The sequence below is a fragment of the Chlamydotis macqueenii genome, chromosome 12, assembly GCF_036417535.1.
Source record: "Chlamydotis macqueenii isolate bChlMac1 chromosome 12, bChlMac1.mat, whole genome shotgun sequence".
Taxonomy (NCBI): domain Eukaryota; kingdom Metazoa; phylum Chordata; class Aves; order Otidiformes; family Otididae; genus Chlamydotis; species Chlamydotis macqueenii.
This window is the reverse complement of record NC_141567.1, coordinates 13538277-13556124: the sequence shown is the minus strand read 5'-3', so window position 1 is coordinate 13556124 and position 17848 is coordinate 13538277. Positions and strand designations below refer to the sequence as shown.

The window sequence follows — 17848 nt, the reverse complement described above, 5'->3', positions numbered from 1 at the left end:
TTTGAGGTATATGTTTAATAATGAAAATGAAGCTTTACAATGTTTGCCAAAGAGTTTCTCAACTGTCATACCTTCGTTTATGTTTACACTGCTGTAGGTTTTCAGAGTGTCAGTAATATGAAAGGTGACTTTCATATCTGGGAGTATAACGCGCTTATCTGATGAAGACTCTGGAGAAAGAACGAACGTGCATCTTGTATATTCAGCACTGCCCTTAGAAGAGGGGAGAAGTCAGTGTATCGTGAAATCTCAAGGAAGTCTGCCAGGGACAGTAAGGGAGACCAGACTTTCCAGATGATGCTTATCAACTATCTTGTATATTCAAATGACTGTTGCTACAGAACAGCAAAGCTCCGGTATTACTGAGTCCGTTCCCCACTTGAGCAGTGCTTTCCCCTCTGTTCTACTAGGTGTTCAAGAGTTAGCTAGCATTTGTTTTATATAGAGACTTGGGAAAAACTGTACAGGAAGAGTTGCAGTTTCTAGTAATTTGTGTGCCCTGTAAAACTGAGAAAATGTTTCTTTTGGTAGCAGAAGAGTCAAATACAGCTGCAATTGTACTGTGTGCAGAACTAGGATCTAGACTAGCACAATGAGAATGTGTCCTAGTTTCTTTGTAGCTACTATTGAGTCATGAGCAAACAGCATGTACCCTCAAAGTACTTATTTGTCTCATGGTGCACATCTGCTTGCATACTTGTTTTAAAAAAAAAGATGAGAAAAGGACACCCTTTTAATGAAAAGTCACAATTTACTTGTAGTAGATGAAGCTTTTATTTTGCACTGACAATATGCAATGTTTGTATGTCTGTATCTTGATAACTTTAAATGACTTCTTCAAGCCATCCTTTTCTCCCTTCAGAGTAATATGTTAATTTGTTTTGAACAGCAAAGAAGTGTGGATTTTGAATATGTGGTCACTAAAAGTCATGTCTAAGAAATAAATTTGTACTGACTTAAATAGTCAAACTACACTAAGTCCCTGTATGGATTCAGAGTGAAAGTGACCTTACAGCTTGATCTGGGTTAACACGTTCTGTAGGGACACACCTGGAGAAATGCTGAATGTCCATAAATTAGGAACTGAATTCCACATGACCTTCTGTGCATAGGTTAAGAAATGAGACTAGACTAATTTTTGAGAGGTCATTTGTTTTCTCTCTTTGCTCCTCAATAGGCACAATGATATAGAATTATTTTTGACAAATGTTTGAGTGGTTTATGAAGGCCTCCAGTGATGGAGGCTCCAAGTAATCTCTTCCAATGTTAAACTACACTTATCAAGAGAAAGCTATTTATAATGTCCAACTAAATGTTGCTGCAGTTGAAGTCAAATACTACTTGGCCTTTTCACTATAAGCAAAGAAAATAATTTAGTTCTTGTATATCCCTTCTCAGTCTTATTTTCTATATCCAAGACAACCCTAGACTCTTCAGTCAGCCTCGACTCGTAGATTTTATTTTCTGCATCTCTCATCATTCTGGCTCTTTGCTTTCTTCTTTTGGTCTGAATCTGTCTTGAAGTGCCTCAAGCTGGACACAGCATCCCAAGCAGGACATCTGTGCCAATCAGATGGGAAGGATTGATTGATAAGTCTTATGGATTAAGGTTCTCTTCATACATCCCATTATAATGCTTGATTTTTCTGTATCAGGAGATACCAACTTGCATTCATCTGGTTATCCAGTATAACGGGAGTCCTACCTGCTCATTCCCAGTATGGTCACTTTTCTGCATATGTCATTACCGAACTTCATTCTCCCACTACTCAAGACTTATCTGATCTTCTGTTTGAATCTGAATTGCAATTATTTTCTAGTGTTCTTATAGCTTCTCTTACTCAATGCGATCTGCTAATATTAATAAACAGTACATTATCTAGGTTACTGATGAGCAGTATTGGCCCTGGGAAGCCTTCCAACTGATAGCCATTTCAAAAAAAAAACTTGCATTCACCAACTTTCCTCTAGTGAGGTTTCCCTAATTTGCATGGAGAAGTGTGAGAGGCCTAATTAATGCCTGCTGATAGGATGTCGTGAATGAATTCCTTGTTCTGCTTTGCTTGCAGGCGGCAGCTTTTGCTTTACCTGTTGAACTGTCTTTATCTTGACCCATGAGTTTTCTCACTTGTACTCTTCTGATTCTCTTCCCCATCCCACCCAGGGGGACTGAGCGAGCAGCTGTGTGGGGCTCAGTTGCTGGCTGGGGTTAAACCATGACATTCAGTCAGTTCTGTAAACCCTCAAGGATAATTTTTCATCCAAGTTGAAAATACTTGCCAGATAAGGAAACAAAAACTGCAGCAAATATCTTATAAACTGATTTTTCTTGTTCCAGCTTGAGGTTATGCTCTGTTGTGAGTTTGTTATGCTAGCTATCTTGATCATGCCACATTGAACAAAAAAAACCCCATTACATCCTTTGGGCTTCGCATAGTTTGTTCAGTAATTTTCAGTAATGATTCTGTGTCCCTTGTCTTCATGAGCTGCTTTTGATGCACATCCTTAAAAAAAGACCTAGTTTCTATATGCTGCTTTCTTGTATTTGAGGCCATTGAAGAAGTTGTGCTCTTCCTGAGGTTATTAATTTACTTCCCATCCTTCCTTCGCACTGTATAGCTTACACTTGTTCCCTTAAAAAAACACATTAATTTCCTAAGAGATTTGAAAGAAATTCCTGAAGTTTGCAGTCTTGTCTGCTGTAACTACTTTGTTGTTCTGCTTCCTTTCAAAATCTATGATCATTCTTCTGTGTGTTACTGTTTTTACATCTTCAGAGCATTTCTCCCTGGTTTAGCTAGAAGCATTAGGAAAAAAAATACTAGTGCCTTCTGTGATTTTCCTGTGCGATTTGCCCTGCTGTATCCCTTTCCGAACAAGGGATATGCACGTTCCTTGAGTTCCCTGCTACTGCACAATCCAGGTCTCTGGACAAATCTCTCAGTTGCTCAAAAAGCCACTTCCAACTATTGGTTTAGGGGGCTTTTAGTAAAATGCAACTGTGGCAAAATCATTGACTTTACAGCTTCTGTTTTGATTGAGAGGCTTTTCTGACCTGTCCCAGTCTGTCTTCTGGACCTTAAACACACAAAGCCTGCCCTCACCCATCCTTCTGAGCTGTGCAGGGTCTGCAGGGTGGAGGCTGTGTGGCAGAGGGCATGCCGAACACAGGCGGTACACCGTGGCGGGAGGGACAGAGGTCAACATCATGGGAAAGTGGCGCAAAATGCTATGAAAATACGTTTTGTATAGGAAAAGTGGGAGTGCACGTTCCCTTAACTGAGTATTAAGTGAAACCTATACCTTATTGTTCACATAATCCCTGTATTTAGGAACCCCTAAAGATTTATTAACAGTGAGCTATTTAAACCCGTCCTTTATGTTAAAGCCTGAGAGTCCAAGGGAGGTTATTGTTCTGCCAAGAACCAGACAGTGAAAAGTAGATGTGGAGGGAAGAAAATACTTTCTATACCTTGATACCACACTGTTAAGAAGTTTCAGTGGGCTGTCAGAGACCTCCTATCCTGTCAGCTGGTGTCTGGGATTCGCAAAAGATCCTCGACCAAAGCCACTGAGGACTCAGCTCCTCGTGTTTTGATCTGTAAAAGCAGCCAAAATAACTCATTTTAACCCAGCAGCAAACGTCTTTTTTTTTTTTCCCTCTTTACCCTGGTGCCGGGCCGGGGAGGCCGTGTCGGCCGGCGTGCAGGAGCAGCGTGCGGCAGGGCCCGAGCTGGGTGCCGCGGTGCCCCGGGGTGCCAGCGAGGCGCCGAGCGTGTGGGGCCGAGCCTCGGCCTCTGGAAGTCGGACCCAAGCGGCCCGCGGGGGCTCGGCCACCCCGGGCTGTGACGGCGTGGCGATCGAAGGCTTTATGCCCTGCAGAGGCGCCAGCCGCATCCGCGTCTCCAGGGGAAGCCCCGGGGGCCTCTCCCCCGAGTCCCTCCGGACGCGGCCCTTGGCCGGACCACACCTCCCGGCGTGCCTGGCAGCGGACGTGGCGTCAGGGGGCGGAGGCGGAAGCGGCTCCTGCGCAGCGCTCGGAGCGCGGCCGTGCCGGCGGGGAGGCTGAGCGCGGAGGAAGTCTGGTCCCGCCGGCGCACCGTCGTGCGAGCGGCCGCCATCTTGTGCGGGAGGTGGTGGCAGTGCTGAGCTGCGCGGAGGAGCGGCGGTCGCGCTTCCCTTGCCTGCCCTCTCCCCGCCGTCCTGCTGCCGCGGCGCCATGTCTGCCGAGAGTCCCGAGCCCGCCTCGGCCGAGGAGCAGAAGGTGGGTGGCCAGGAGCCCCCGCGCAGCCCCGCCGAGGCCCGCGGGGCTTCTCCCGCCTCCACCCGTGCGCTGAGGCGCAGCGGGGGCGCCGCGGCCGGGCCTCCCCCCCTTCAGCCGGGGGAGCCTCGCGGGCCGCCGCGGCCCCTAAGGCAGCGTCTCCCGGGCCTGGCCGCCCTCCTCGCCGCGCCCGCAGCCCCCTCAGAGCGGCGGCCCTCACGGCGGAGGAGGCCCGGCCCTTCCGCCGCCGCGCAGGGGGAGCCGGGTGGCTCTCCCCTCCCCAGCCGCTCTCCGCCGCCGGCTCGGGCGGGACGGGGCCCGGGGCCTGCCGTGGCACCGGCGCCGTGCCGCAGGCCGGGAGGCTGGGAAGGCGCAGGCCCTGCGGCTGGCGGAGGCTGGAGGCGGAGGAGCGGCACCACCATGTTGGCTTCTGCACTTGAGAATTTTTATTCTCTGGTAAATCGCTGGCGTGCTCAGGGCTGGACGACCTAATGGCGCTTCCTCGCTCCCTAGACCAGCCTCGGCCCGGCTGCTCTGCCTGCCAGGGCGTCCTGGGGGAAAGAATTTCAGCTCGCCGCCGCAGCAGCTGGAGACCAGCGATAATCCAGTGTCTAAACTTTTGCTTGACTTTCAGCAATTTTAAAGCTTTTAATGTAAGCTGTTTAAGAGGAGAAATACCAAAACGCAATGGCTGTGGCATGTTCTAGTTAAGGCTTTTAGAAAGAATAACTGACAGGGTTACCTTGTGATGGCAATATTATGTAATCTCTATAACTAATAATTTTATACTTTCTTAAGTGAGTTTTGACTTCATAGATGACTGAATGCTGCTAGCATTTTCCTTCTGTTAGCTGTGGCTTTAAGAAGCCATTTGTTTTTTAGTCTTGTCATTGCTGTATGGACTCGGTTGCAATCTCCACGGCTGTTTCTGATAGGGAGCAGTTACGAAACACACTGTAGTGCTCTGAAGGATGCTAGAAGCAAAAGCTTAATCTACCTCAGTTTTTGTTTAATAATTTACAATTTGTAATATGAGTTAGTCATACAAGTAGGCGAGCTTTGGGGGTTAATATGGAATGATACCTTCTCAGCAGGTGCAGTAATCAGAACCAGCTTCTGTGGCAGTCTGTAATCTACTCTTAAATGGGTGTGCTCTGCAGCTCAGCTTCACGTTCACATTAGGTAAACTACTGAAGGGATACTGTTCTTGTTCAAAGCCTATAAAAACAAATCCCTGGCCTAGGTAGCGCTCCTAGAATAGCTCTGTAATAAGAGCGTAGTGAAACATGTGGTAGCAAGTTTATTGTGATGCCTTCTAGTGTGTTCTGATGAGGTCAGATGACTGGGGCTGAATTTTGCTGAATTTCAGACTGAAGTCTTGAAATGCAGTGCTTACGCAGTGTTCTGAAAAGTTATGCTTCATTTGAGAGATGAGAGTCCCTTACTGATATGCTAATTTAGTTTTAATCTGATGAGGGCTTCAAGACAGGTTAATAACGTCGATAAAATAAAGCAAAGTTTTCTGTGAGTTTATATCCTGTTAGGATACAGTGATATCAGTGCTATCGTGGCACTGCAGTATTAGCCTTCGCTGAAACTTTTTCTCTGGGTAGGCAAAATTGACTCAGCAAATGCTTAACTCTGAAATGCTTATATAAATAACCAATTTTTCGGTACTTGTTCATATTTATGTTTTAAAAAGAATGAAGCTCCTAAATGAACTTTGAGGCAGCTTTTTAGTGATCAGACGTCTTTTCTAAACTTTTCTAACGTGGTGTAAGAAGCTTGTGCATGTGTTAGGCGAGAAAGGTGTTAAACAAGACAGCCATATAAATTGAAAACTTGCCAAAGACCATGTTTCCTGTTCTCGCTGTGAAAACTCAGGATAGTGGCAGGGGGAAGTTCAGCAACAAAGCAACTTTGGACATTGGCGAATGTGTGCTCGGTTGACTGACTGTTTTTGCCTTAAAAGCCAGTATTTTTCAGGAAGCTGTTAGAGGTGGTGTATTTTTTTTTTTTCTGAACTGGCTTTTGCTACATCAGTTTGCTGCAGAGTTATGCTGTTGTCATGTTTTTCCTGTTTTCTGCTCTACATTTTGTCTAATGTCTTTTGCTAAAGACGATGAGCTCTTCATACCAGAGTTTGAAAAGGCTGATTTTTGTGGCGGGGTTTTGGTTTTTTTGGGTTGTTTTTTTTTGTTGTTGCTTTTGTTGTTGTTGGGTTTTTTTTAAGCCCATGCAGTTCAGTTGTCCAGCAGATATGGAACTTTACACTGCTGGTAACTCTGCAAAATGAAAAGTAAAAGCTATATTTAAATGAGTTGGGTAACTACTGACTTCCTGGTAGATCCTTTTAATGAAATAGGCAGTCTCCATTAGCTGTGTCAAATTCTGGTAGAGAACTAAAATTATAACTTTTGTGTGGTTGTCACTAGGCAGAAGAGCATGCTGTATCTTGGTTTCCGCCCCCCTCCCCACCGTGTCATTTATTAGTCACTTGGTTGTTGCTTCTGTAACTCAGGGGACAATGTAGATATATGAATGGCCTTGCTGGCTTGGGTTAAAGCCTTTGTGGCTCAACAACGTGTCTCCAGGAGTGCTCAATACCATCTAGTCCACAGAAGAATATAAGGTCAGGACATGCATGCAATGATCTTCTCCAGAAAACTATCCCAGCTCTCGGCAATCTGTGGTTTAAAAGCCTTCTGAGCTGCGAATGAACACATCAAGTTGCTTTCTGAATGCGTCTAAATTCTTGGCACCCCCTGTATGCTTTGGCAAGGAGTTCTGCAGCTTAAATATATTTTTATATGAAGAACTGTTTTGAACCTGCCTTCAGCTGTTTTTGTTTAACAACCCACGTCTTTGTATTGAAATTCTTTAATTTGTCTTATGTAGCTTTTTGAGTCTGTTATTCTTGGTCATCAAGAGGAAGTGACCATAGTCTGTATCCTTTTCAGCTGCATTGATGCATAACACAGTATTTTGTGTTTTGATTCCCTGCTGTGCAATGATTTGTCAGCCTTGTGAGTTTGCATGGATGTCTCCTTTGATGTGCCATGAATATGTATTTATGTAAGCTATTTATTGCTGGCCCTCTGTTCTTGAAAAATATCTCCTTTTGCTTCATATTGGCAAAACATGCCCCCTCAAATGCTTTGTCTGTTGGCTCAACAGTGAGTACCTAGTGATTCAGCATTAGATGTTGAAAGTGTTTAGCTGAAAGGATTGCTTTTGAGAAAACCCAGTCAGTGTCGATATGATAATGAAGCACAATAGGAAGAACAGCAGCTGAAGAATGATATTCATAATGCGTGAATGCTGTGATCTGGGCTAGTATGATATTCTGTAGTGAGAAATAGTATTGTTCTATGTTCAGTAGTGTCCGGGAAACTTCGCCCTTTGTATTTCTTTGTATTTTGCATTGTATCGCCTAGCTGTGTTTTCATCTAATAAAAGACACTGGCTCCTGTCCTCATAGAAGTTTCTCTTAAACTTCTAGGAGAATTTTCATCTTTCCTTGGTAGAACTGTTAATTCAGATTCCCACGCTATTCTGCAGGATTGTCTTTGAGATGTCTTGGCCTAATGTAGCGCCTAGACAATGTTATGTTCTAAATCTGTTGTTACAACCTTGGTTTCTGAGGTTTCTTACCAGAAAGACGTTGAATGTTATAGAACTTTGAGCTTTTGTAAGAGACAGAGGAGAGAACTGGGGCAGGCTAGTGTGGTGGCTCTAGTTCTTTGGCAGTTCTGGCTCAAGTAGCTCCCAGCTGCTTGTGGTGTTCTGCCCTCCCTGCCTCTGTGCTGACATACCTGTTTGTGCAGCTGCTTGCGGATCTGGACTGGAAACTGATCTAAATGAAACACAGACCAAGAAGGGGAAAGAAAAAAACAAACAACCAAACAAACAGATGGTTATTTTTCTGTTGAATTAATTTCTGTCACCTATTCATGCGGAGTACATGCAGTCATGCTGACTGATGCAATTTAAAGGATGATGACATGGATGGAAATGAGTGTGAAGGGGCTGCCTAAGCAGCTCTAAGTGGATATGAAACCTTGGTCACAGATTAATGTGAGGCCCTCCTGGTTTCAATGACAATTCTTCTTTACTGCCTAAAAGCCTTTCTGTAACTTCAGATAATAATAGCAATTCAAGTCAGTGCAGATTACTTTATATGTTGTCCCTGAACTACCAATGGTTTGCATGCAGGAAAAAAAAAAGGCCTTGGCCCGATACTGGAAGGTAGCAAAATAAGAATTTTGAATGGAAGGTAGTTTAGAAATGATCTAATAGAATAAATTGTACTTCATACATCAAATTGTTTTATGGACCAGAACAGATGAGTGTAAAGTAAAGGTCAGTGTTGAAAAATTAGATGGACAAATTGCAGTTTTTGCCAAATAAATATCTTCAAATGATTACTTTGAGCATCCATTTTTTACAGTATACTCATAGGCATTTTGTTTTATACAAATGCACTGTCTGACTGTCCTTATCCTCATAATTTGAAGATAATTGTAGACGTGTATAGAGAAATACAGTATTGTTGCTGTTAATATGATAGCAGGCATGGTTTTGCCACTGACGTACTCTAACACTGTTTCACAGTGAAAATTAACACATTACACTTAGAGCAGTTGTACAAACTAGATGGTGGTAATGTAAGTGCTGGTCTGTGCAACTTCGTAATCTCAGGGACAGTGGAAAAGAAGTCCTGTGGCTCTTGCCTAGCTTTCAACATTTGTTTATTCTTAGTGGAAACATTGTTTTGAGAAAAAAAATGTTTTTATTTGGGGGATTTATCTTTTTTATCTGAATTGAATAATTTGATTTTAGTATAGACTACTTTTATGTGAAGGAGCAATGCTTGATTAGATTCAAATACATCTCCAGGAAAGGTGTCCAAGATGGGAGGCTGAACTCCTACAGCTGCTGTCAGTATTTCAGAAAGTGGATGAAAATGTCTATTCAAATAATTGATATGTTTGCTTGGTAGCAGCAATTGGCATGTTAGTGAATTACCTGCAAAGGTATTCTGTGTAAATGGTTCATTATTGTGTATTTCATTCACAGTATTGCTAATTGTCTTTCAGGAAATGGAGGATAAGGTGATCAGCCCAGAAAAAGTTGAAGAAGCAAAATTGAAAGCAAGATACCCTCATCTGGGCCAGAAGCCAGGAGGCTCAGACTTCCTGAGGAAGAGACTTCAAAAAGGAGTGAGTTCTTTATTGTCCACAGGGCATGGACAAGAGATTCCAAAATTCCTGTATCTGTGATTTTTTTTTTTTTTTTTTTTTTTTTTCCTGCTCCATGGGCCTTTACGTGAGTAAAAGAGTGCTAAGAAATTTAAACTTTGTCTGTGAAAGCACAAGGAAGAGAAATTTATTTCCACAAAGCAAATGCCAGATTGGCTGGGTAGCTGCAGCGTCAAGGGCTCAACTGCACTTCTTAGAAAAAATTAAACTTAGAAGCTGTCTCAGTTCTGCTGTGATAGACTTCATAAAAAAAATTAAACACAAAGGGTCAGAACTTCATCCCTCTTTTGTACTGATCTTATCTTGCTCATTCTTATGTCTGTAAAATATCTGCCTACTCTTATTACCCATGTTTCTAGCACATGAAAGCTCAGTGTCTGCTGTGTTACACCAGGCACCATCTGACATCAGGGGCTTTAGAATGGCGGTGTAATTCTGAATGTACACCCTAACCAAAAGATTATGATAGAAGAATGAAAAGTGAGTTAATATTTCAATATTGTTCCACATTTAACCACTGTCTCTTATTTTCCTAGTTATTCAACTGTTTAATTTTTTTTGTTTAATTATTCATGAAGTGATTATGTAATGCCTTTCAGGCATGCTAGAACTCTGTTCTTGGAATAATCGTGGCAAATCACTACTTCTGATGGTGCTTTCATTGCTGTCACAGTGGTGGGTTTTCTTGTTTTGTTTTTACTATTGTCTAGGTCCTTTGAGTGCACACAATGATTCCAAGTATAAATCCTTCACAAATCAGCTGTTGGAGTTCTATGCTGATCTAATTCTGTGCTATCTGGTAGCACCCCCTGGGAACTGTTGGCAGACTTTTTGGATAAGCTTTCTGTCATAAGTTGGAGCGTAGTTAATGACCACTGGGCGTGGGCAGGTAGTAGATTAGGTGACCCTTTTTGTGAGTTGTGCTGTTGGGTGGTCAAAGGCAGCCTAAATGAGCCTCCAGTGGCTTCAGTGTGCGTGTGGACACAGAAGGGAGAAGGTAAGTACATGTTCTGATAATTCAGGAAAACAGACCAGCATCCACTTCCTAAGGATTGATGGCCATAAAGGAATTATGATTGCTTGTACTCAGTGCACATGTGAGGAAAACTCACCACCACCAATAACACTCTGTACAATATCTTAGTCTTGATTATAGCACTGCTTAATGCAAAAGTTGTTGCAGCCTGTATTTTCAAATTTGAGCAGAGGTAGACCAGTGGGCATTTTAATTGACTCAGTTTTTGGGATTTTGCTGCTTTGATGGAAAATGGCATAAAGTTGTGGATTGCAATTCGTAATCTGCCTTCTTCAGTTCTCCACTCCTGATGTTGTGGTAATAACGTTCTTCAATTTTATTTTTTATTATTTTTGTTTAGTGTGCTCAGTGTCTGAAATGAGGAAGCATCTTTACTTGAGATAGATGCCTGATGTACTTCAGGCTGCCTGGATTGCTGAAGTTTAAAATAGAGTGAGGATAGCGAGTATGCTTTCAGATAGTGTTTGTGACACGAAGACACGTGGACAGACATGGTCAGTTTGAATGGGATGATCAAATGCAGGCCATCTGTGAGAAGCTAGAGTAAATCAGAGGAAAATACACGAATAACTTAAAGAAATGGACTGATACTCTAATGCATGAAAGATGGTAGGTTTTCTCAGATATTCTTCTAATGTACGTAGTTAACTGTAGCCCAGATTTTTTTTTTTCACTTGGCAGCTAGGACACGCACTGCCTGTTGATATTTGCTCTCAAGAAATGTTCTGCACTGAGTGCACACGCCATTATTAGCACACTTTCTCCAGAATAAGAGTAGATGAGAACCGTGCTACACTACGCTCCCGCAGAGGAATTCTATTTAGAGCCTTTACATGGGCAGAAATGGGTATCTGTTAACAGCAGTAACACATCAAGAGATTGAGCAATTCTGTTATTACCTAGATGCTGTTTAAAAGTGAGGGGGAGTTTGGTTTTTTTTTGTTTGTTTTTCTTTTTACAAATCCCATTATGTTATAACTTGAGTCTGATCTGCAGATGCAGTGCTAGAACGTTGTGGTGTAAACAGGGATTACACCCTCAAAAGGATTGAATTGGGAGGGTTTACGAATAAAAGTGTGTGGTTCAGATGTACTGCGTGGGAAAACCAGATTTGGTAACTTTTAAGGCTCTGGCAGGGAACACTTAAAACCTTCTTCAGGAGACCTTGTATAACGCCCCCTGCCTCCCACCCTTAGGTAAAGGCCTGTTAAGTCAGGTGTTCAAGTTATTTCTCTCTGACAACTGCTGCTACTGAACATTTTGCAGCTGGTTAGTACTAATGCAAAATAAAGAGTATAGTAGTAGTATGCTGCTTGGAAGCACTTAAACATAGCAGATAGTGGTGGCTGTGGTTCAACTGACTGAGGAATAAGCCTATATAAAGCTAACGAGTGTTCTCTTCAGAGATTATTGTGATTGTAAGCAACGGTTGCTAGTGTCTTTTTACTGAATCTGATTTTTTTGGCCTCATATGACAGTCTGTTCAAATAATGGGTTACAAGTACCTTAACAGTAGACCGCCTACTAAAATGTGTTAAAAAAAAAACAAAAACAAAAAAAACCCAAAACAAAACAAAAAACCCAAACAAACAAACAAACAAAAAACCAAACCAAACCAACTTTTCCTGCAAAATATGTCAACGAGCAGTTGAAGACTTTGTGCAGACCTTGGTTGAAATTCCATGCCTCGTGTTACCATGATGCAGATAAATTGTAATGGTCATTTGACTTCAGCGTCCATAGATAACTTAATATTTTGAGGAATCTGACAACAAAAAAGACTGTTAAATATAATGCTAATAAAAATTTGGTGAAATATTAAGGAACACTGTTTTAGAAATTCAAACTTAATGTACTCACTTTTGTATTTAGAAGAAACCTGGAGCGTGGCTTAAGAACTTCCTTCACACAGTGCTTTTTGGCAGAACTGCACAGTAGATTTGACTTCCCTGAAAAATTGGTTTGAGAACTTCAGGGATTATAGTTTCACTGTTCTAATGTATGCGGATAAGAGGTTTCCTTGTTGGTAGCATGCCGTTTCATGCTACTTTGATCTTCTGGTATGACAGGGCATGCTCCATTCTCCAGCTTTAGTTCATGCATTGTTTGGTTATTCCGTGTAGTAGAACTTGTTCACTGCAAGAAAATTTACAAACCCCAAGGTTTCACTTATGGGAGACCAGAGCTTTTGGGAAAACCAGGGAAAAAATAACGTTCACATATTAAACTCACACCATGGTACATGTAGAACCGTAACTGTATACTTGCCTGTTGTTAAGAGTTTAGCTATGCATGCTTAATAGTCTTGATAAGATTTATTTTTTCTGAGTTGACATAGAGCTATCTTGTCAAATCAGGAAGATTTTATAACTGCTTTTGAAATTTAAAGAATCTGTTTAACCATGTAGTTCAGTGTATGCCTCTGATGAGATTTCAGGCTTTTAAATATATGTGTTTTGTCTTCTAGCAAAAATACTTTGATTCTGGTGATTACAACATGGCTAAAGCAAAGATGAAGAATAAGCAACTGCCTACTGCCGCTCCTGACAAGACAGAAGTCACTGGTGACCATATTCCAACTCCACAAGACCTTCCACAGCGGAAACCATCTCTTGTCGCTAGCAAGCTGGCTGGCTGACGAGAACAGCTGAACTGCATGATTATTCTCATTCCTGTTATTTCTCCTTAATAGTTATTTGTCACCCTCACATCCCACTTTTTCTTTCTTACACTAAGTCATGAGACTGACAGCTTTGCAGGTAGCGATAGCATGTGCTGCTATTGTAAGGGAGTACTGTTAAGAGTAAAACGTGTAGTATTTGAACTAGTTGAGAACAATGCACTGATTAAAAAGGACAAGTTTGGTTAGAGCAATGTAATCTACTTGAAAATGTACATATTGCCCATTTCCTAGTGTAGGACTGGTTCCAGCAAGTGACATCGCAAGTTTTACAACCTCTAATGTTTCTGCTTTTGTTATTTCATCTTAATTACAGCATATTTGTATTTAATATAACCTCCAGTTGTGTTGGGTTTTTCTTCTGTGTTTGGGTTTGTTGTCTAAAATAGAGGTTTAGACCACAAGTTGCTAGATGGTAAAGCATGTATAAAAACAAAGACAGGGCTCTGATCGAATTTTGTTTCTGCTTTTGAACTTGAACGGCCTTAAACCTGTTTCAGCTTTAACAATAGAATTTTTACTTGGGCAATATTTGCTCATTCTGGTGTAACTCTTGTGAATCTAGTGCTTATTGACAACTGCCTGTTGAAGCTGGTATTCTTTTCAGTTCCGTAGCTTAGGACACACTTTTGTTGAAGATGTGAATGAAGTGTGCATGTGCATAGACTGTTGGATTCACTCTTGTGCCATTTTTGTAAATACAATAGTTTTGCACAACCTTTTGCAAACGTCTATTAGTTTTACATTTTAAAAAGCAGATAATGTGCCAATCAAAGCACAAGTGATTATGTATCTTTCAAAGTCTTGTCCTGAAACTAAGAGCCCAGAATCTTGCTACTGAAAGTAAAAATTGTATACCTGAAATTTGTGAAACACTTAGATATACACAGTTGGCTCAGCTTTATGCTTTTGCGGTTGTATATTTTGTTTCGCAACAATGTCCAGCATTCAAATATAAATCTGGAATTTGTACCTATATTTGGAGGCAAGTGCCCTTTCTTTAAACTTTTAAAGCTGAAAAGTTCTGTCTGATGATACGGGAGATGGCTAAATGTACTGTTCTACAGAGTTTCCTGTGTGGCAGATTCCAAATCTAGGCTTGCTAAGGTTTGATATGCAATTGTCTTTGGGCTATTTTAGACTTCTGGAAGCAGAAGGGTATAATTTTTTTTTTTTCCTTGGACTCCTGAAGTAGTAGTAAACTGACTCGTTCTCTTTGTTATACAACAGCCCCTCATTGGCTTTGGGGAAACAAAGAACTGGAAGTGGTATTTATATAATGACTTATTGAGAAATAGGTAACTTTTCATGTCAGAAAATAGGAATGAACTTCAGTTCATCTTTATTATGCAGGTTGTAAGTACTAGATTGCCAAAATACATAGCTGATATTGGACAGGTAACTTGATGCATTTAAAAGCATGTTTGTTCGATGAAATTAAAAGTGCAGTATGATCCATAATGTAATGGATTCTCATACAGGTAATCACAGCCTTGATGTTCTTCGGGAGTGTAAGGAACTCTTTAAAAAGATCCATTTACTGAATATGTTTTTCGTTAAAGAAACAGTTCTGAAACAGCCTGTTAAAAACAAAGCACCAATGTGGGTATTGTAAGAGAAAACACTCTTAAACGTGCAATTTTTTAGAAGGATGTGCTTTGTGTTGACATATTCAGAAAGATCTTACAGGATAAAGGACTGCTAGTCAAAAAGCACACTGCCCCATATTTTCTGCAATGCTCGCTTCTAAAAGCGAACATAAGAAAATGATCAAGAGAAAATGAGTAATCTCGATGTGGTCCTGTTTTGATCAGAACATGAGCAAAGTATATCCGTGTCTGTATAATGTCTTCTGTTCAGAGAAGTAATTCCAGAGAATTTTGAAATTGCTAACCTGGTTCTTTTCAAGTCTGCATAGCCCTTTTCTAGTAATTAAGTGGGCTCTGTCAAGCCTGTCCTTATTCCTTATCCTCCTCCACTAGAATTACAGAGAATTTGTGATTTTTTTGCAGAACAGGTTGAAGAAGCAGACCTACTTGACTTCAAGTAAGAAATTAGGCTGGAAGAACAGCAAGGAAACTGGATATATCGAAGCAAACTGCTTTTTATAGATATTTGTCCTAATGTGAAAATCCCTCTTTATTTTTGTATGTATAAATGAAATTGAAACTTAGTGATAGGACTGGGCCGGAAAACAAATTTTGAACAATTTAAGGTGACTTGCTGTGTATTGTCTGGTGCCACTATTCTGTAGCTCGCATAAGGTGAGCTTTCCTGATGTTTGGGAAGGTTTAAAGAAATACCTATTAAAATTTAAACGTTTCACTCTGCTACGACTCGGCTTGTCCTGCTGGTTGGACAACACAGGCTCTTCCGATGTTCACTTGGTGGCTTTCAGTTCTTAAGATTACTACAAATTCAGCTATGAATATATTATCCGTGTATATTTGAAGTACTGTAATACTAACGAGGTCAGTGACGGGTTGTGAGCCTTCACGTCTGACAGACCTCAGCAGCAGGCACAGCTATTTTGATTCTATACACTGTATAAAACTGAAGTCCAGTAATCACTTAACAGTAAATCAAACATGACTGCAAATTGATGCTTACTTTCAGCTTACTCCAGCAAGATAACTCAGCTATCCAAACTTATGTACATAATGTATTATATGAGTTTTACCATTTGATAATTACCTTTTTCAAAGAAAACCTGTCCACACTGTAGACTAGCAGTCCCTTTCATATCTTGCCTTTAAAGGTAGACAGTGTTTAGTTATTAGAGTAGTGCTCATGTAGGCTTATAATAGCAGATAGCACCAACATTTTATTCGAGATAGTTAAGCGGATTGATTACAACTTCACAGATATGTCCCCAAATCTGTAGCACCAAAGGCTTCCCTCTCATTGTTCTTGACGTAGTAGGACAGTGTTTGTGTAAAGGCCACAGGAGTACATTTTGTTGGACATATTTACACCCAGTCAAGATGTTAAGGTGATTAAAATGTCAATTGTTCTTTACCAACTTACACATTGTATAGTATACAGAATAAATTGATCTACTTAGTTTTTATTGCAACGTGGAGATTTGTCTTTACTGTGGTTTCCTAAAAGATACTGCATACTTCGGTCTCTATGAAAAATTTCGAAAACTTAGATCTTGCTACTCTGTACCATTAAAAATATGACTGGGCTTTGGTTTCTAGTATGTTAGACTACAGAATTACTTTAATGTAATCACATTTATATATATTTCAGTGCTTATTTTTCTAATAAGGCAATTAAAGCTTATTGTTTGAAAACTCTGTAACAGATGATTGTTTTGGTCCCTTGCACCGAGTGAAGGGGATTTCTGGGAATTACCGTGACGTGCAGAAGCTTGCATTGCTGTAGACTATTGGCCTGAATATGGCAATGTTTCCAAGAAATCAAGATGCTGGAAAACATCCAACTAATTTCATATTCAGATGTGACTTAGGTGCTAACTTTTGTGCAGCTTCACGATCCATGTGATGTATTTGCACAATTAGCTCAGTCACCAAGGTTATAGTAACACCCTCTATTCTCTGCATCTCTAACAAACAGAGGAGAAAAATGGCCAATTCAAGTAGCGTCATTCGAATGCCATGCTGAGACAGTGCAAAGGCTGCATTAGCACTGGCATTAGTACCCTAAAGTAACTTACCTGAGTCTGTGTATGGGGAGTGGCATCAATCTTCAGACAAGGACAAGCCGTTTAAATACAGGGTTTCTAATCTGTTTCTAATTAGAGCTGAGGTGGATATGGTTGCACCAAGCTGCGCTCAGAGAAGTTTGGCGTCCAGTGGCTGTGCTCGCAGAACGTGACTGCGTTATTCAGGACTGAGGCAAGATTGCAGTGACTTGTTTGGTGGCTGGGGGGCTTTCTGTGAGCTTGGGAAGAACATACTGGGGAGGAACAGGCAAGCAGGATGAGTGGTTGTTTTGTTTGCTTTATTTAACTTAAAGTGGAGTTGGGCTGAATGTGTGGTTTGATTCTTTATTCCTGCTTTAGTACAAGCAAGCCACCCTCTTTCAGATTCATGTCTTGCTTTTTCGTCACAATTTCTGGCATCTATAGATCCAGAGTAACTTGAAATCTGAAAAGTTCTGTGCGTATTCAAAGCACTTATTTCCATTAAATATTTATCTTGAAAATGTTCCTGGAGTACTAGCACAGACGTGGAGAGCCTTCAGCTCAACTGATGTGCTTGAAAAAACTTACTTTAGGGGCAGGTGACTGAATTGTCCCTGTCTTTCTCAAGCAGTACATATTTGTTCCAACAAGGATGCTGCTTGATATATGTTCATGATAAATATTGTTGCATCTTTATAGCAGGCACAGAATTCTGTTTACGTACTGCTCTGGAAAACACCGACCAAGTCTTTACTGATTTCAGATAGATGTTTATTTTACTTTGGTTTAAAATAAGATGAAGTACTTTTTGTTTCTGACTTTGTCTAAATTTAATAACAGATTTCAGTTGGGTTTATTTTTTTTACCTTATTGCAGAACAGTGTTGTAGCTCTTATTAAAAGAGGAATATGGTTGGATAATCTGTCAGCTTCCCTTGACAATATTACAGAACAATCAA

General features: G+C 41.0%; 1 protein-coding gene across 1 annotated transcript; it reads left to right on the top strand.

The window, feature by feature from the left end:
* The first annotated feature begins 4024 nt into the window (after nucleotides 1-4024).
* On the top strand, nucleotides 4025-16540 carry ARPP19 (cAMP regulated phosphoprotein 19). Its single transcript, XM_086757118.1, has 3 exons — nucleotides 4025-4264; nucleotides 9361-9483; nucleotides 13026-16540. Exons 1-3 carry the CDS (start codon nucleotides 4220-4222, stop codon nucleotides 13194-13196), a joined length of 339 nt encoding a protein of 112 aa, XP_086613244.1. The 5' UTR covers nucleotides 4025-4219; the 3' UTR covers nucleotides 13197-16540.
* Nucleotides 16541-17848: the final 1308 nt, after the last annotated feature.

Coding starts and splice junctions, on each gene's coding strand:
- ARPP19 (XM_086757118.1), top strand. CDS start 4,220: ATGTCTGCCGAGAGTCCCGAGCCCGCCTCGGCCGAGGAGCAGAAG. Junction 4,265..9,360: donor CCTCGGCCGAGGAGCAGAAG/GTGGGTGGCCAG, acceptor ATTGTCTTTCAG/GAAATGGAGGATAAGGTGAT. Junction 9,484..13,025: donor GGAAGAGACTTCAAAAAGGA/GTGAGTTCTTTA, acceptor TTTGTCTTCTAG/CAAAAATACTTTGATTCTGG.